General features: G+C 43.8%; 1 protein-coding gene across 1 annotated transcript; it reads right to left on the bottom strand.

The window, feature by feature from the left end:
• Positions 1-764: 764 nt before the first annotated feature.
• On the bottom strand, positions 765-11,588 carry LOC106587228 (neuronal acetylcholine receptor subunit beta-4). Its single transcript, XM_014175411.3, has 6 exons — positions 11,138-11,588; positions 5,063-5,208; positions 4,153-4,197; positions 3,581-3,690; positions 2,335-3,412; positions 765-1,617 (listed from the first exon to the last, which is right to left on the bottom strand). The coding sequence occupies exons 1-6, from the start codon at positions 11,184-11,186 to the stop codon at positions 1,453-1,455; spliced, it is 1,593 nt and encodes a 530-aa protein (XP_014030886.1). The 5' UTR covers positions 11,187-11,588; the 3' UTR covers positions 765-1,452.
• Positions 11,589-20,907: the final 9,319 nt, after the last annotated feature.

Here is a 20,907-nt window from a genome sequence, read left to right as displayed (position 1 = left end):
GCTGTGTTAACGTGTTACATCTGTGCTTATCGAGCTGATAAGGCAGATGTGTGCTGTTATGTTATTGTCATGCCAGTGTGGCTGTATAGATAAAGCATTATTTACAATTATTTGAACACTATTATTGTAATTCCACCCCCAAAATTCAGACAAAACAAAAAACAGAAACATTAACATCAAGACATAGGTTTTAGTACTATAAACATTGGCAAGACAGACCAACAAAGATGATAAAGATCCCATTTAGTAAAGAGGCTACTCTTTCGTAGATGTGTAAGCATATTAGAAGGGTACAATAATTCAAACTCTATTGGCATAAAACATATATACGTTATTAGGTGAAAAGCACGCAGCTTGCACATTTCCTGGAAGTCAGTGCGATATACCGGTCAGTGTAATCACATATCATCGGTTGAGGTAGGCGATTCACATGTTTAATGAGTCAGGAACAAAGCTGCTTTGCCTTGTCATTAGCAGCTGATGTGACAGAAAGTCGGTGATAAACAGGGCTCTGGCGATTGATCAAAGGAGAGATTGACACTTATAGCAAGAGAGTCGGTGCAACGTCAACGGATGTGTTGCCAGAGTGTGCATCTACAATGTGGCCAGTAGATGGCACAATATGTAACTTCTTGTGTGGCTGTCAATGTTGAACTATTAGGCTTACTGCCTTTATGTTTATGCTTCTGTCTTTATGTTTCTGTTCATGGATAAATCAGGAAACTTACATATAACCAAATAAAAAGTACAAATATGTTTTTAAACTGGAACTGTTTATTGCATCAAAGTCCTACATCTGTGGGGAATATCCCCAGTAATTCACAGGTGATAGACTTGTAACTCATACACCAACTCATTTTATATATGGGGTGTATCAGTTAGGAGGCCTCTATAACACCCTAGCTTGGGTCATAATGTTCTGAACTACATGATTTTGCCCAATATCCATCTTATTAATGTGACCTAATATTCTGATTTGCACTTTGAAAATTGCTTTAACTGAGTCAAGCTATTTTATTTTATCACGCTGAACATCATTTCATGAAGTACTCCACCACTTTAGACTTTATTGGGTGTTAATGAATTTAATCAAACTCACTGACCTTTTTATACATTTATAGATTTTTTTCATAACACTTTACATTTCAACAACAGGGTGATATAACATGGATAGGAGTCAAATGATATCTGACATATCTCTGTATTTTGTGGGTTATTACTCCACCCGGGTAATGTTTGTACTTTCAGTCTGGTTTTAGAGGGACATCTTTGTATCTCTGCTTCAACTACATGAAAAAAGTCAACTCTTCATTGTACCGTTGTGTCATGTTAGGACCAGGTAGTAGAAACAGAAAGAGATACAGAGACTTGTATTGCTGTAGGCCACATGGCGTTGGTTGATGGGCTATGACCCTTGTTTCTATGTCTGACCCCCATACTTCTTGGGGGTGTTCAGGTACGGGGTGTGTCTGAGCTGGGCTGCTGGATGGGGACTATTGAATGCTGAAATAGAGGCTGGAGGAAGAGACCCAGGGTTCCAGTCACACACACTATTATAAAGATCCACAGGAACATACGGTCCACCACCATTGCCACATACTTCCAGTCCTCAATCACCTGGGAACACACAGATAGCAAGGTATGGTCACATTACTGTCATGCACCTGTGACATGCAGAAATTGGTTATTACGTTTACATTTTACATTTTAGTCATTTAGCAGACGCTCATATCCAGAGCGACTTACAGTAGTGAATGCATACATTTCATTTCATGCATTTTTGTATTTATATATTTATTTATTTGTACTGTACGGGTATGGAGTACAATATGTGATTGATGAGTAAAAAATTATGCAAATGTAATATAAGATGAAGAAACAAAGCGAAAGCACCAGTCTAAATATTACTGAGCCAGACCTTGTAAAAGCTATTGACCCTTTCACCCCTCTCCTCTGCTGTTCTTAGCAGTTTTTGAATGTGGCCATTTTTCAAGCCTGGTCACCTCACTTTTACATTGATTTGTTTAAGAAAACAATCTATTACAACTGTCTGGGTTATTTTACTGGATTTTATTCTCAACTACCTCACATCCTAGTATTCTTCATTCCTGGTCTTTGAGGACCACAGCATGTGCAGGCTTTTGTCCTAGCCCAGCACTTACACAACTGGTCCAGCTGATCAAGGTCATGATTATTAGTGGAGTCAGGTGTTAAAGTACTAAGCTGTACACACTACGTCTCTGCAGGACCAAGGATAAAAAAACACTGCTTTGAGTCCTAACTCCAGCTCATTTCACAACACTAACCCCATTGACACGGTCATGGTTCACTTACATTCTGGTTATCATCATCCCCCATCATGTGATCAGCCACGAAGCGGACCCCGTCCACTGCCTCCTGGACATCTCCCCCCCAGTCTGGGCTGCCTCTCTGGCGGAGGTCCTGGGAGGAGGGGAAGCTGTTGGGAAGGAACTCGGTGGAGCGGGCCTCCCCCTTCCTGAAGGTGTGGGTGTACCCCAGCGGAGCTGTGACTTTGTTGTAAAAGTGTCTCGGGGAGGCGAAGGCCGAGGCAGAGGAGAGGAAGGCAGAAGAGGAAGACATGGCGGCAGCGGTGGCTGTTTTGGACGTGGTGGTGGCAGGGTAGCCCAGGTCCGCCAGGATGGACCTGCGAGCTCGGAGTTGTCTCTGCTGGCGTAGCCGCTGGCGGGCAGAGTTATTCTGCGGGCGTCTCATGAAGAGCAGATGGGGCAGCTTGTTGAGGAACACTACCTTGACCCAGGAGGGCATGGTGTGTGTGCTGGGGGAGCGGTGGTGCACGTTGAGCACACACACACTGGTAATGATGGAGAAGGTCACCAGCACCATGGTGAACATTAGGTACTTCCCGATCAGAGGCACGTCCAGCGAGGTGGGAGGGACGATCTTGGAGATCAGGAGGAGGAACACAGTGAGGGCCAGGAGGACTGAGATACACAGAGTCATCTTCTCCCCACAGTCAGACGGCAGGTAGAAGACCAGGATGGCCAGAGAGGTGATGAGGACACAGGGGATGATTAGGTTGATGGTGTAGAACAGCGGCTTCCTCTTGATGATGAAGTCATAGGTGAGGTCCACGTAGGTAGGATCCAGAGGGTTAACCGTCCGCCTGCCCGGCAGGGCCAAGATGTCCCATTCCCCACTGGGAGTGAAGTCGTCCATGCTGGCCACCCCTGTCTTCAGGACCAAATCGAGCTCGGTGTGGTCGTAGGTCCACGACCGGAACTTGAGCGTGCAGTTCTGCTGGTCAAAGGGGAAGTGCTTGACCTCGATCTTGCAGGCACTCTTATAGATGGCCGGAGGGAGCCAGACGATGCTGCCGTTGAACTGGACAATGGCATTGGTGAAGACTGTTACCTCATAGGTTCCATCCGCACTATGGAGAGAGTGATGAGGGAGGTAGGGGGAGAGGACTCTATTACAGAAATCTATTATGTCTTTATGAGAAAATGTATTACTATCACAAGTTAGATTTTCATGATCCGTAAATTACATGAGAAAATGTTCATCATTTGGAAAATGTATCTGGACAATGCTTACTTACTTGTTATAGAGCACAATATCAGGCAGCCAGATGTGTCTGGAAGGAATACGAAGCTTGTCAATGCCATCATATTGAGAAGGGTCCCATGATAGCCTGTAGTCATCCCAGTGCTAGAGAGACAGAGGGTTACATATTTTGTAGTCATTTAGCACACACTCTTATCCAGAGTGACTTAGAGAAGCAATTAGGGTTAAGTGCCTTGCTCAAGGGTACATAGAGACATGTTTCACCTAGTCAGCTCGGGGATTCGAACCAGCGACCTTTCGGTTACTGGCCCAGCGCTCTTAACTGATAGGCTACCCTCACTGTTCTGACTGTTACACTCATTCACATAAGGACTCTCTGCCAACACCAGATCATTCCCAATTACACAATTAATTATCATTGAAATGAAAAGTGGTGAAGGGTGTGGGCACAATTATCATTCTGTTCTGTTCCGGATTGTCTGAGTCATAGCCATAGTTCTGCTTCAATTCAGGTTCAATGAGAAGGACACTGGAGCTGGAGACGGGCGAGGGGACAGACTGAGTAATGAATGATTAATACGATAGGACCATAATCTTCACACTTACCTGTGTGAGCCAAACATTGGTGGTCATAATCTGCTCTCTCTCATTCTGGAAATTAAAAAGGCAGTGGAGTGTTAGCTTCATTTAAAAACAGACTATTTACTATACGAGACACAAAGCATGTTTAATGACAAAACACACATACAGACTCCAGCACACATTCATCTAGTGCACATGCTTGATTTAGAAGAGAGTAAAAGTGAGAGATGTGTTTTCACACCGAATAAATTCCCTGCACATGGGGTCAATTGTTAAGATAAATGACACCCTCGCCTGGGACACATCTGCCATCTGAGCGCCGTTGGACCTGTTGATAAATCTACAGAGCGCTTGCATCAACTCTGAACAGCAAGTAAAACGAACACCCCTAAAAAGGAGTGGGCAGCAGAGTGGGCAAACCTCCAATGCACGCAGCAGCACAATGCTTTGAAACAAATATGTCACACTTCTCATACCATTACACTTTACAGGACATTCAAATTTCAATTACCAAAGAGGAGGACAATAAGAGGCCATAAACAGAGACTGTATGTGTCCTGATGATATTCTCTGGGCCATGCCAGGGCAGGGAGGAAGGGAGGACCCTGTAAATCAGTGTGGGACTCCAACGTCCTCTCCTAAGCTTTACAGCTCTTAGGCAATGAGCTGAAGTTTCAATCTGGACATGACAGAGACGGAGAGCCCTGCCAGATCCATCCTATACCCATGCTGTCATTAGGGCCAGGGCCTTTCAGTAGAATTTGTGTAAGTAATTAACATGGTTACCACTGACTTCTCTGAGCTCTGCTCTCCCTTTCTGTTTTCTCATCTCTGCTCTCTCCTCTCCCTCTGTGGTCTCCCTCATCTGCCCCATCTCTCCTCTCCGTCTCAGGGCCTCTAACTGGCTCTATGGAATGGCTATCATGAGACTGACCACACTGATGAGTTGGGCCAGGGACACCTGTAGTTTGACAGTGACCCGCTCTGTCCTGTTCACAGCTGGGCGGATCAGCTTGTTGTAGCGATCGTTTCTAAGCAGCCAATTCATCAGACGCTCCTCTGAGTCTGCACAACTGCCACCTGTGGAAAGAGTCAACAGTGATTTGGAGATAATTGCGGGAAATAGTCAGAGTTGGTACCTTTATTGCAATTGTGTTATGACAATGAAAAAACTAGATTACTGTGCGATTAAAAAAAGACCCACTGGCTGTATCTGTTGTGTTTAGTCACTGGTTTTATAATTGGACTGTCACATCTGTCTTTTTATGTTGTTTAATGGAGCATGTTTTATAGCCCCGTATGGACTGGATGAAGACTGTGTTGCTGACTTCAGTCTTTCAGCTCCCCAACCCAGGACAAAGAGGAGCAGAGCAAAACACCTACTGTGACACTTCCTGGTTTTTATACCCTTGCACCTGGAAGTGTTTAATATCACTCCAAACAAACTGAATGTCTGATAGGGCTTGGGCCGTGTTAAATAAATAGGAAAAAAATATATGAGGGCTTTGGAGCCTTTCTACGGAATAATTAATATCCACGATATGGGAGGGAAGATGTTTCTGCAGAATGTTAACGATTCTGCTGTTGCAGAGCCAGAGCCTAAAGCTTCATGATCAGCCATGAGCTCCAGCCATGAATACCACCACGATGCGAAGGTCAGTTTACCCCCCCCCCCCCCCCCCCCCTCCCCGAAAGAGGAAGGACAGGGACGCGATAAAACACTCTCTCTTCCACCAACAACCCTCTCTTCCCCCACCAGCCCTCCTCTATAGTGAGTAATGCTCTGTCATACAGTAGCAGAGAGTAGCTGAGTAGAACAGTCAGGAGAAATTGTTTTGGAGAAAAATGCTTAGTCAAAAGGTACATGCCTTGGAGTAATCTTTACAATAGCTGCTAAGACTGTTGCACTGAAAAATATTAATTTGAAGATTCATGGTTTGATATTTGGTATTTTATTAGGATCCCCTAATAGCTGTTGCGATAGCAGAAGCTAATCTTCCTGGGGTCCACATAAAACATGTAACATGAAATAATATTGAACATTAATAGACAACAGCTCAAGGACAGATATACATACATTTAAAATGTTACATAGCCTACATTTCAGTACATACACACAATATCTAGATCAAATAGGGGAGAGGCGTTGTTTTTTAAAACCAGGTTTACTGTTTACTTGAGCAATCTTGGATGGAAGGGAGTTCCATGCAATCATGGCTCTTTATAATACTGTACATTTTCTTACATTTGTTCTGGATTTGGGGACTGTGAAAAGACCCCTGGTGGCATGTCTGGTGGGGTAAGTGTGTGTGTCCGTGCTGTGTGTAAATTGACTATGCAAACAATTTCGAATTTTCAACACATTGTTTCTTATAAAAACAATAAGTGATGCAGTCAGACTCTCCTCTACTAGACTGGCATGCATAGTATTGATTCACATTTATGGATTATAGTAGGTAAAAATAAGATACATGTTTTGACTATAGATCTCTTCACAATAGTGTATTATCAGACAGGCCCATGTGACAGTTTGTGCCAGGCAATTACCACAAATCCTAATTATCGAGGTATAGTTTCATGTAGAGTTGAGAGTTCGGGAGTGTCCAACAGACAATAGACTGGTGCATGTTTTCATGGCTACCCCTATCATCAGTCACTCGGCTGGACTCCCATCAAACACAATGGGACCTCTACAAGACAGATGGCATGTTGTCAAAGCCCTGGGAGGCTGCTGTCAAACATCCACACTCCTTACCCAGAGGTGAAGAGCACTGGCCAATGGGAGAGCAGAACTCAAACTACTAATCACTACCTGCTGAGAAGGGCTTTTACACTGTGTGTGTGTGTGTGTGTGTGTGTGTGTGTGTGTGTGTGTGTGTGTGTGTGTGTGTGTGTGTGTGTGTGTGTGTGTGTGTGTGTGTGTGTGTGCGTGTATCAACTGGGTCTTGAAAGGGGAGACAGCCTATAGGGAGGAGGTAAGAGGCCTGGCGGTGTGGTGCCAGGACAACAACCTTTCCCTCAATGTGAGCAAGACAAAGGAGCTGATTGTGGACTACAGGAAAAGACGGGCCGAACAGGCCCCCATTAACATTGACGGGGCTGAAGTGGAGCCGGTCGAGAGTTTCAAGTTCCTTGGTGTCCACATCACCAACAAACTATCATGGTCCAAGCACAGCAAGACAGTCATGAAGGGCGCACAACAACACCTTTTCCCCTTCAGGAGACTAAAAAGATTTGGCATGTGTCCCCAGATCCTAAAAAAGTTATACAGCTGCATCTTCGAGAGCATCCTGACCGGTTGCATCACCGCCTGGTATGGTAACTGCTCGGCATCTGACCGTAAGGCGCTACAGAGGGTAGTACGTATGGCCCAGTACATCACTGGGGCCAAGCTTCCTGCCATCAAAGACCTATACACTAGGCGGTGTCCGTGGAAGGCCCAAAACATTGTCAAAGACTCCAGTCACCAAAGTAGACTGTTCTCTCTGCTACAGCACGGCAAGCAGTACCGGAGCGCCAAGTCTTGGTCCAAAAGGCTCCTTAACAGCTTCTACCCCCAAGCCATAAGACTGCTGAACAATTATTCAAATGGCTATTTACATTGACACTGTTTATTATCTATACATAGTCACTTTACCTCTACCTACATGTACAAATTACCTCAACTAGCCTGTACCCCCACACATTGACTCGGTACCGGTACCCCCTGTATATAGCCTCGTTATTGTTATGTAATTTTCTCGTGTTATTTTTTATTTTACTTTTTAAATATTTTCTTAACTCTATTTCTTGAACTGCATTGTTGGTTAAGGGCTTGTAAGTAAGCATTTCCCGGTAAGCTCTGCACCTGTTGTATTCGGCGCATGTGACAAATAACATTTGATTTGAATGTACATTCCTTTTAATGGCAACAATTTTAAAAGTGTGGCATTGACATTATGTTGATTGGCAGGAGAGGGCAGCGGTGTTAATAGAGTGACTGAATCAGCAATGGTTGACTTTTAAAAAGGTTACTCTGCTCTACGCTCCAGAATACTGCATTCTCAAAAATTGCATCTATGACGAGATTGGGAGGTGCATGTCTTTTGACCAAATAGAAAACAGCAGGCAAAAAATATCCTGTTATCTGGATTTCAGTGTTGGCCCTCAAGACATGCCAGAGGTCCTACTGATTACAGAACACTGTGGCATTTAGCTGTGTGGTTAGAATATTACTGCCAGGTTCTCCACGCTGAGCACAGACATACTATGTAGCCTGGTCACCAGCCAGGTCTGTGTGCTTTAGCCATTTTCCCTGGCTTTATTTTCAGGTCCTACATGTTATGATAACGAACCAAACAAGACAGAGTGGACAAGTAAAAATCTACACATAGCATCTATCCCAACTGTCAAATTCGCTTGCAAGAAGGTGCTGTAAATGGCCAGTGTACTGTATAGGCAAAGTGTGATATATGATCCTTTACTCTCTTCCTGAGAAGGGCCGGTCAGAGCTCCTTAATCAGTGTTATTGTGGCCAATTGATACCCATTTGTTGGAAACCTTTTAACCAAACTCCTCCTTTAACCAGAGCACAGTGAATACACACAACATGTTTTCTATGATAATACCGAGAATGCCCTTATATTTGCTGACTGATTGTAAAGGCTACTGTAACAGGTTTGACTTAGTGCCTCATGATAAGAGAGAGCATTTGCATTGAAATAAACACTATACAGTGCCTTCTGGAAGTATTCAGACCCCTTGACTTTTTCCACATTTTGTTACGTTACAGCCTTATTCTCATCAATCCACACACAATACCCCATAATGACAAAGCAAAAACAGGTTTTTAGAAAAAAAAATTATATTACCATTTGTTTTATTCAAATCAAATCAAATCACCTTTTATTTGTCACATGCGCCCAATACAACAGGTGTAGACCTTACAGTGAAATGCTTACTTACAAGTCATTAACCAACAATGCAGTTTTAAGAAAAATACCTAAAGAAAAATAAGAAATAAAAGTAACAAATAATTAAAGAGCAGCAGTTAAATAACAATAGCGAGGCTATATACAGGGGGTACCGGTACAGAGTCTATGTGCGGTGGCACCAGTTAGTCGAGGTAATTGAGATAATATATACATGTAGGTAGAGCTATTAAAGTGACTTATGCATAGATAATAACAGAGAGTAGCAGCAGTATAAAAGAGGGGGGGGGGGGGGGGGGGGAAATGCAAATAGTATAGCAGGGCAGAAATTTGACAAACTGACTTGTTGGAAAGGTGGCATCCTATGATGCCACGTTGAAAGTCACTGAGCCCTTCAGTAAGGCCATTCTACTACCAATGTTTGTCTATGGAGATGCAAATAGTCTGGGTAGCCATTTGATGAGATGTTCAGTAGTCCTACTGCTTGGGTGGTAGAAGCTGTTTATAAGCCTCATGGACCTAGACTTGGCGCTCCAGTACCGCTTGCCGTGCGGTAGCAAAGAGAACAGTATGACTAGGGTGGCTGGAGTCTTTGACAATTTTTATTTTATTTAACCATTATTTTACCATGTAAATTCAGACACTTTAATCAGTACTTTGTTGAAGCACATTTGGCAGGGATTACAGCATCAAGTCTTCTTGGGTATCATGCTACAAGCTTGGCACACCTGTATTTTGGGAGGTTCTCCAAATTTTCTCAGCAGATCCTGTCAAGCTTTGTCAGGTTGGATGGGGATTGCTGCACAGCTATTTTCAGGTCTCTCCAAAGATGTTCGATCAGGTTCAAGTCTGAGCTCTGGCTGGGCCACTCAAGGACATTCAGAGACTTGTCCAGGCCTCCGACCTCACTAATACTGAATGGAGGCATGTCCCCGCAGCAATGTTCCAACATCTAGTGTAAAGCCTTCCCAGAAGTGTGGAGGCTGTTGTAGCAGCAAAGGGGGGACCAACTCCATATTAATGGCCATGATTTTGGAATGAGATGTTCGATATGAGATGTTACGAAAATAAAAATAATAATACATTTAATAAATGTAACATTTTTTTACGTGTGGTATGGTTACATAAGACAGAAGGTTATTTATGGCAAAAATGAAAGGTGGGTGGGCATATAATGCTAACATCTAGCAACCCAAAGGTTTAATTTTCAGTCTCATCACGAACAACTTTAGCATTTTAGCTAATTATCAATTTTTCCACTACTTACTACTTTTTAGCTACTTTGCAACTACTTAGCATATTAGCTAACCCTTCCCTTAACCCTTTTAGCTAACCCTTCCCCTAATCCTTTTAGCTAACCCTTCCCCTAACCCCTAACCCTTTAACCTAACTCCTAACCTTAACCCTAACCCCTAGCGTAGCTAATGTTAGCCAGCTAGCTAGCATTAGTGTTAGCTACGTTGCCACAACAAATTGGAATTCGTAACATATCATACCTTTTGAAGATTCGTAACATTTTGTACATTTGCAAAATCGTATCATATTGTAGGTTTTGCATATTGGTAATATATCATACACATTGTAATTCATAACATTTCATTTCAAATGGTTGATTGATATCCATAAATTAATACATGCCATACCAAACGTAACATATCATACTAAATGGAGTGTGTCGGATTAAAGTAAATAATATGAAATGCTCTTAGGCCAGGTTGGCTGATTAGCCTGTGAATGTTCTTCACTGCTTGTCCTATGTGCGACCTAATAAAGGGTAATACAAATATTGTTTTATTCTCTTGACAGTATTGTATCTAATTTATTTAAGACATATGGTTGTTGAAATTAAGGCATCAATACATGTTGAACTATGTTCCTCTTTGATAATAAAATAAACACCTTTATGCACTCAAGGAAATTTGGCATTAAATTAAATAATTTCTTACATGCACTGTACGTGAATTACAAAAGTGAACCTCCTTTCTGAAGATGTAGTTATAACAACAACAAGAACAACAAGAACAACAACCCATTGTTGAGAGAAGATTTTTCAACTGAACTGACAATGCAATCGAAATTCACATACATTAAATACTTACATTTTAACAAAGTGAAAAGGAAAGCGAGGAGAGTGAGAGTCCGAGTCATTTTGACAACAGTGCCACGAAATCCATCCGTGTCCTCATTCAGGAAGCCTAATAATAAGAATAGGATCTAACGTGCTTACCGAGCATTCCCAACTCCTAAAAAGCTCCATACACGCGCGCCTGTCCGGCTCTACAAATAACGACACCCGCATTAGTTAGAACAAATTTTTACTGAAAACGGTGTGTCTGTACCAGGTCGAGATTTGCAGCAGCGTTGGGATAGAAACAAGACCCTTTCCCCAACATACACCGTTCCACCTTCCTTACTCGTTGCGCATCGCTCTCACACATAACATGATCTCCTGAGCGCAAATCTTGGATCGACTAATTGCTATTTTCCATTCTACCTTCAATGTTGATACTTAACCATGTGATCTGTAATAGGTTGTAGGAGGATTTCTGTGATACTACTTAGGCTATAAACAATAACATTTATGACAATAAAAATGTTTTGTTTTCTTCATGTATTAATCCACAACAAAATCTATCAATCAAATGTATTTATAAAGCCCTTCATACATCAGCAGATGTCACAAAGTGCTGTACAGAAATCCAGCCTAAAACCCCAAACAGCAAGCAATGCAGGTGTAGAAGCACCGTGGCTAGGAAAAACTCCCTAGAAAGGCCAGAACCTAGGAAGAAACCTAGAGAGGAACCAGGTTATGAGGGGTGGCCAGTCCTCTATCAAATCTACATTCATATGACCATATGTGACCGTAGTGCCATGGGTTGAATCTAGACCACAATATATATGCTAGTTTAAAAAAAATATACACTGCTCAAAAAAATAAAGGGAACACTTAAACAACACAATGTAACTCCAAGTCAATCACACTTCTGTGAAATCAAACTGTCCACTTAGGAAGCAACACTGATTGACAATAAATTTCACATGCTGTTGTGCAAATGGAATAGACAACAGTTGGAAATTATAGGCAATTAGCAAGACACCCCCAATAAAGGAGTGGTTCTGCAGGTGGGGACCACAGACCACTTCTCAGTTCCTATGCTTCCTGGCTGATGTTTTGGTCACTTTTGAATGCTGGCGGTGCTTTCACTCTAGTGGTAGCATGAGACGGAGTCTACAACCCACACAAGTGGCTCAGGTAGTGCAGCTCATCCAGGATGGCACATCAATGCGAGCTATGGCAAGAAGGTTTGCTGTGCCTGTCAGCGTAGTGTCCAGAGCATGGAGGCGCTACCAGGAGACAGGCCAGTACATCAGGAGACGTGGAGGAGGCCGTAGGAGGGCAACAACCCAGCAGCAGGACTGCTACCTCCGCCTTTGTGCAAGGAGGAGCAGGAGAAGCACTGCCAGAGCCCTGCAAAATGACCTCCAGCAGGCCACAAATGTGCATGTGTCTGCTCAAACGGTCAGAAACAGACTCCATGAGGGTGGTATGAGGGCCCGATGTCCACAGGTGGGGGTTGTGCTTACAGCCCAACACCGTGCAGGACGTTTGGCATTTGCCAGAGAACACCAAGATTGGCAAATTCGCCACTGGCGCCCTGTGCTCTTCACAGATGAAAGCAGGTTCACACTGAGCACGTGACAGACGTGACAGAGTCTGGAGACGCCGTGGAGAACGTTCTGCTGCCAGCAGCATCCTCCAGCATGACCCGTTTGGCGGTGGGTCAGTCATGGTGTGGGGTGGCATTTCTTTGGGGGGCCGCACGGCCCTCCATGTGCTCGCCAGAGGTAGCCTGACTGCCATTAGGTACCGAGATGAGATCCTCAGACCCCTTGTGAGACCATATGCTGGTGCGGTTGGCCCTGGGTTCCTCCTAATGCAAGACAATGCTAGACCTCATGTGGCTGGAGTGTGTCAGCAGTTCCTGCAAGAGGAAGGCATTGATGCTATGGACTGGCCCGCCCGTTCCCCAGACCTGAGTCCAATTGAGCACATCTGGGACATCATGTCTCGCTCCATCTGCCAACACCACGTTGCACCACAGACTGTCCAGGAGTTGGTGGATGCTTTAGTCCAGGTCTGGGAGGAGATCCCTCAGGAGACCATCCGCCACCTCATCAGGAGCATGCCCAGGCGTTGTAGGGAGGTCATACAGGCACGTGGAGGCCACACACACTACGGAGCCTCATTTTGACTTGTTTTAAGGACATTACATCAAAGTTGGATCAGCCTGTAGTGTGCTTTTCCACTTTAATTTTGAGTGTGACTCCAAATCCAGACCTCCATGGGTTGATAAATTGGATTTCCACAGATTATTTTTGTGTGATTTTGTTGTCAGCACATTCAACTATGTAAAGAAAAAAAGTATTTAATAAGATTATTTCTTTCATTCAGATCTAGGATGTGTTGTTTAAGTGTTCCCTTTATTTTTTTGAGCAGTATATTTATTATTTTCCCAATATCAAACCTGCCACATAAGTCACCAAAACACCAATTAGGTCACATGATGACCTACAGTAAGTTACCCTAAACGAGGATTTCTCACTGAAATGACAACCAAGTGGACTGGAGCCCTTTATGACACTTTGTATTAGTGTCATATTTTGTTAGACGACCAGAAGAGTGTCTGTCCCCTCATCAGATGGCACGAGTGTGCTGCACTTGGTGGGACCTCTCGCTCTCTCGCTCTCTCGCTCTCTCTCCCTCTTTCTCTCTCTCTCCCTCTTTCGCTCTCTCTCACACTCTCTCTCTCCCCCATCTCTCATTATCTCTGACTTTTCCAACATGCACTTAGCTGTACCAGCCTATAGCCTACCTGCCTCTTTCAGTCACGGCACAAACACTCACTAATCCAACACTGACACAGACTCTGACCTCTCAGTTCAGTGGCTTCCATGTCTGGATGCCCTGGCCAGATAACCACAGCTAATTAAAATTGTTTGTTTCCTGCTACATATCTTCTCTGGCTATCATGGTGGTTGTGTGATGAGTTGGGTGATTCAGTGACGTCACACACGTTTGGTGAGGATGTTTACAAGGTCTGGTGGGTGATACACAACCTTCTGTCTCTGGGTGGGACAGATTTACAGCAGTGGACCCAAGTCAGTCCAATGACAGAGCATTCTCAGCCCACCAGATTTACCGTCTGCACACTGCTCAACCCCTCATTATTATGGCCAATGAAGAAGCTGTATTAGAGAGAGCAAGCCCTCGTTGTGATGAACAACAAACACACTGCACGTAACACCCTGGTATTGTTTTCCTTTTAAGGTTATTGATGATGAGAGTTCAACAACCTTCATTTGTTCCATAGATGATCAGGACATAAGGAGAATGAAGCTGTTATATATACAGTGCATTTGGAAAGTATTCAGACCCCTTGACTTTTTCCACATTTTGTTACGTTACAGCCTTATTCTAAAATGGATGAGATCATTTTTTCCACTCATCAATCTACACACAATACCCCATAATGACAAAGAAAAAACAGGTTTTTAGAATTTTTTCCATCTACGTAACATTGCAAAAATCAGAAACTTTCTGTCCAAAAATGATGCAGAAAAATAAAATACATGCTTTTGTCCCTTCTAGATTAGATTTCTGCAACGCTCTACTTTCCGGGCTACCCGGATAAAGCACTAAATAAACTTCAGTTAGTGCTAAACCCGGCTGCTAGAATTTCTCCTGTCTTATCCGGTGTCCTGTGTGAATTTAAGTATGCTCTCTCTAATTCTCTCTCTCTTTCTCTCTCTTTCTTTCTCTCTCTCTCTCTCTCTCTCTCTCTCTCTTTCTCTCTTTCTTTCTCTCTTTCTTTCTCTCTTTCTCTCTCTCTCTCTCAGAGGACCTGAGCCCTAGGACCATGCCTCAGGACTACCTGGCCTGATGACTTCTTCCTGTCCCCAGTCCACCTGGCCGTGCTGCTGCTCCAGTTTCAACTGTTCAACTGTTTTCTATGGAACCCTGACCTGTTCACCGGACGTGCTACCTGTCCCAGACCTGCTGTTTTCAACTCTCTAGAGACAGCAGGAGTGGTAGAGATACTCTGAATGATCGGCTATGAAAAGCCAACTGACATTTACTCCTGAGGTGCTGACCTGTTGCACCCTTAACAACCACTGTGATTATTATTATTTGACCCTGCTGGTACTCTATGAACATTTGAACGTCTTGGCCATGTTCTGTTATAATCTTCACCCGGCATAGCCAGAAGAGGACTGGCCAACCCTCATAGCCTGGTTCTAGGTTTCTTCTTAGGTTCTGGCCTTTCTAGGGAGTTTTTCCTAGCCACCGTGCTTCTACACCTGCATTGCTTGCTGTTTGGGGTTTTAGGCTGGGTTTCTGTGCAGCACTTTGTGACATCAGCTGATGTCATCAAATCATTTGATTGATTGATTGATTGATTGATTATGAGGTTCCACCAAATGGGTCTCCTCCAAAGCGATCCAGTTCATTTTACAAACCGATCCATAGTTAATTATGTTAAAGCTAGAATCCTTAGTGGCTTCATACATTTTTGGATTTAAATTAATGATATAGATATACCCATGGATTTTTGAAGAATTTTACTTATAAATGCATCCTGAACTGTTATACCCAATCAGCACCTAAAATAAAAGCTTGTTTTACTCCAATGTTTGTAAACAACATCATTTTAAACAAACACTGTACTGCCTCGAAACATGGTTAAAACTATACATTTGATTTGGATGGTCAGTCCTTGCATCCATAGCTCTATCTATGCAATAATAGTGGTTACATTTCTCCAGCACCATCCCTTTTTTCGAGGGGCAAAACAGGGGCGGGGAAGACGCTTTGTTATTGTTATCTCACTCTCTCTCTCCCCTTCCCCCTCTCCCTGTGACAGGGAAGTCTACTGCCCTCATTTCCAGTAACACTTGGCATGTTCTTCAACTCAGTAATAACCCTGTTTCTTTGTGTATTTAGAGCTATACATTGAAACTGAAGTAAAACAAGAAATCTAAAAGTGCGCACCTTGGCAGTATCTGTGTGACAACGCTTCTCTCACTCAAAATGTTCTTAGGTTGACAGTTTGTTCTTTGGATGAAATCCCACTACTCCAGGGCCAAGAGAATGTGTTCAATCTGATTTGCTATGTTTGTTTTTCCTGGGTCTAATTTCCATAAGCTTCCTGGAAGACCAGAGCCTGTTTTCTCTCAAGACCTAAATGGTGTCCAGTCAGGAATTCTCCTTTACATTAGAGGCCTGATTCAGTCACTCTCCTTCCTCTACTTTCTGTTTCTGTGTTAACCTTCCTTTCTGGATATCATACTGAGATTCCCAACATCTTGTGAAAGTAATCCTTCATGAAGTTCATTATATGTGATGGATTTCAACTTCTGGAAAGGTACAAGAGACAGCTGGTTGGAATACATCACTGTCAGTGGGTGTAGTCATGCATAAAACATATTCCTGCTGATAGATCATATTTCCCACACACTGAGCACACACTGGTTGAATCAACTCTTTCAATGAAATGACGTTGAACCAATGTGGAATAGACATTGAATCGACATCTGTGGCCAGTGGGTAGGCTTTTCTCTGGGTGAATTATAGTTTAGCAAGACTGCTTGGTATTCTGTTTTTCAAACCGTAGTAACAAGGCCCTTGGGAGAAATACTCTCTGCTCTTTCTGAATTACATAACAGGTTCTTATCAAACTGCCCCAATATTTTAAACGCTTGAGTGCTTGTGAGTAAAGGCCTGACCACAAAGGAAAGCTTTTAACCATTTCAGATGCCATGATGTACTAATGCTTTGACACAAAGCAGAATGAAAACATCTCAGCCCATAACAAAAACATATCCCAGCTGAAGAACTAACGTAGATACCTGTAATATTTGTGTAAAACACTTTTAAGCTCAAATGGAAGGAAAACACATGCTGAATGGGTTTTCATCCAGCGCTACCTCCAAATATACTCGTTCAGGACCATGAACAGCTCCTAATCACATGTCTTATGTTTCAGTAAAACCTCAAATGAAAAACAACATTTCCTGATTAGATTTGCCTTTTGACAAAGAACAGGCATGGAGTTAATGAGATATACTGCTGATTATAGGATCTCTCTCTAACCTAGCTAAAATCTCTCTCTCCCCCTCTCACCCACTGCTCTCTCTCTTTCTCTCTCCCTCTCTCTCCCCCATTCTCTCTCTTTCTTTCTCTCTCCCCCCGCTCTCCCCCGCTCTCTCTCTCTGTCTACATTCATAATGTAGATCTGTATGTCTCAGATTTTTTATTTAGACCACTGTGGTCCAGCACTCTAAACTGTTTGGTGGGGAAATATGTAGTTGGCTAGCCGTGTCTAATTTCTCTGTGATGCTGGGGTTTTGGCAGGGCTGTAGTGGAGCACTCTGGGTTATCAGTGGACCTCATCCTTACACTCGTTTAACAAAGCCCACGCTGAAGAACAGCCAGCATGCTAGGCTGTCAAGGCACTAGATGACAATGCAAAACCTCAGAAGAGCCCAGCTAAAAGCACACACCAACTGGAAGCTCTCCTATAGTGTGAGTCAATCAGTTGAACATATTCTCATTGTCAGTCAGTCACCCAGCCAGACAGTTTATTAGGTACAACCATCTAGTACTGGGTCAGACCCCCTTTGCCACCAGAGCAACCTGAATTCTTCGGGGCATTCTACAAGGTGTCGGAAACATTCCACAGGGATATTGGTCCATGATAACCCGATGGCATCACGCAGTTGCTCCAGATTGGACGGCGGTACACTCATGCTGTGAACAGCCCGTTCCATCTCCTCCCAAAGATGCTCTTTTGGTTTGAGGTCTGGGGACTGCGCAGGTCACGCAAGTAAACTGAACTCGCTGTCATGTTCCAGGAAATGTTTTTCAACTCTTCAATTGTCCAGTGTATGTGATTACGTGCCCACTGGAGCCGCTTCATCTTGTTTTTAGCTGATAGGTGTGGTCGTCTGCTGCAATAGCCCGTCCGTGACAAGGATCAACAAGTTGCGCATTCTGAGATGCCGTTCTGAACACCACTGTTGTACTGCGTTGTTATTTGTCTGTTCGTGGCCCGCCTGTTGCATGATTCTTGCCATTCTCCTTCAACCTTTCTAATCAAAGAGCTGTTTTAGCCCTCAGGACTGCCGCTGACTGGATGTTTTTTGTTTGTTGCATCATTCTCTGTAATCCCTAGACACTGTAGTGCATGAAAAGCCCAGGAGGGCAGCCGTGCTGTACATAAAAAAACTGTCTGGTGACTTGTACAGTATAGTCTAGTCACTCAACAAATAACGGCCTGTCAGTGTCAGATGAGTTTTGGGAGGCAGCATGCAGAGGTATGTATGACAGTGTGGATGTGCACACATTGACTCAGAGGAAAGTAAGGTTGGGGAAGGGGAAGGGGTTGATGGGATGTGTGGATGGAGGGAGGGTGAGGACAGGTGATTTGTCAGTATTTGTCAGTATGACTAATCAAAGAATTGCTGCTGTAGCACTGCCGTGTTGCGCCGCTGCAGTCCCACACTGCAAGCAGGCAGTTCATTACCTGAAGTGCTTGGTTCCTATAGTGGAGCGTTTCAGCTGCATGTGAAGGTACTGTATACATCAATGATGTCGCTCTGCCTGTGATGATTCTCTGATCCACCTCTACGCAGACGACACCATTCTGTATACTTCTGGCCCCTCTTTGGACACTGTGTTAACTAACCTCCAGACGAGCTTCAATGCCATACAACTCTCCTTCCGTGGCCTCCAACTGCCCTTAAATGCAAGTAAAACTAAATGCATGCTATTCAATCGATCACTGCTCGCACCTGCTCGCCCGTCCAGCATCACTACTCTGGACGGCTCTGACTTAGAATACGTGGTCAACTACAAATACCTAGGTGTCTGGTTAGACTGTAAACTCTCCTTCCAGACTCACATTAAGCATCTCCAATCCAAAATTAAATCTAGAATCGGCTTCTTATATCGCAACAAAGCATCCTTCACTCATGCTGCCAAACATACCCTCGTAAAGTTGACCATCCTACCGATCCTCGACTTCGGTGATGTCATCTATAAAATAGCCTCAAGCACTCTACTCAACAAATTGGATGCCGTCTATCACAATGCCATCCGTTTTGTCACCAAAGCCCCATACACTACCTACCATTGCGACCTGTATGCTCTCGTTGGTTGGCCCTCGCTTCATACTCGTCGCCAAACCCACTGGCTACAGGTTATCTACAAGTCTCTGCTAGGTAAAGCCCCGCCTTATCTCAGCTCACTGGTCACCATAGCAGCACCCACTCATAGCACGCGCTCCAGCAGGTATATCTCACTGGTCACCCCCAAAGCCAATTCCTCCTTTGGTCGTCTTTCCTTCCAGTTCTCTGCTGCCAATGACTGGAACGAACTGAAAAAAAGCTCTGAAGCTGGAGACTCATATCTCCCTCACTAGCTTTAAGCACCAGCTGTCAGAGCAGCTCACAGATCACTGCACCTGTACAAAGCCCATCTGTAAACAGCCCATCTATCTACCTACCTCATCCCCATACTCTATTTATTTATTTATCTTGCTCCTTTGCACCCCAGTGTCTCTACTTGCACATTCATCTTCTGCACATCTACCATTCCAGTGTTTAATTGCTATATTGTAATTACTTCGCCACCATGGCCTATTTATTGCCTTAACTCCCTTATCTTACCTAATTTGCACTCTCTGTATTATTGACTATGTTTTGTTTATTCCATGTGTAACTCTGTGTTGTTGTATGTCGAATTGCTATGCTTTATCTTGGCCAGGTCGCAGTTGCAAATGAGAACTTGTTCTCAACTAGCCTACCTGGTTAAATAAAGGTGAAATAAAAATTAAAAAATAAAATTGATTGCCCCTCGTCCATTACCTGCAGAGTGACGACCATTTCATAGCTTTCCTGGGTGTTGTAATGTTGCTGGGGTCAGCGGATATATTCTTACAGTGTGTGTGTGTTTGTGTGTGCAGGTACAGTATGTGCGTGTTGAGATCATCATCTCTCATCAATGTCTGTCTGATGTGATGAATATGGTATCACTACAGTAAAAACACAATTTGAAATGCATTAGTGTGTATTATTACTGCCAGACTCATTAACACTACATCACTCACAGGAGTCTGCTGAAGGGAGGAACAGAGCAAATGGAATGGCATCAAGCACATGGAAACTATGTGTTTGATGTATTTGATACCATTCCACTGATTCCGCTCCAGCTATTACCACGAGCCTGTCCTCCCCAATGAAGGTGCCACCAACATCACTGTATGTTACTAATGGCACCATGAGTGGAACATATTGGGATCCTTGTATTCATGCTGACTCACTCACAGCTGGAGTGAGTAAGATTTAGATATCTGTTCATTTCACACAGCAAATAAACTTCAAACTCGACACTTGAAACATTCTGCCATACATCCAGGTAAGCAGTAATGAACAGCCCCTAAAGAAGACAGATAGACCAGCCTCATCATTAATGTGCCATGGTCCTAGTTGATAGACAGGCAGGTGGCCTGTATTTCACCCAGGGAGAGTTGGATGGATGGTGGGGCTGAGCGGGCCTGGGGGACACCCGCAGGTGGGACGGAACTCTCCATAACCTGATAACTGGTGCTCCGCAGGGCCCTTCTTTACCGCTCTGCCTCAGCCTATAGACATAAAACTGCACCTACCTTGAAGCACAGCCCACAAATCCCCTTGGGATCGATGGGAGCAGCCCATCCCTGATCCTCTGTCATCAGGGAACCTGATTTAGAGGAGGTAGCCTCCTTGGGGGCCGGAGCCTGTTTTACACAATGTACATGGACCATGGTCC

The sequence above is a fragment of the Salmo salar genome, chromosome 26 (assembly GCF_965601325.2).
Source record: "Salmo salar chromosome 26, fSalSal1, whole genome shotgun sequence".
Lineage (NCBI taxonomy): Eukaryota > Metazoa > Chordata > Actinopteri > Salmoniformes > Salmonidae > Salmo > Salmo salar.
Note: the sequence above shows the minus strand (reverse complement) of the source record. Positions and strands in the feature narration are given on the sequence as shown.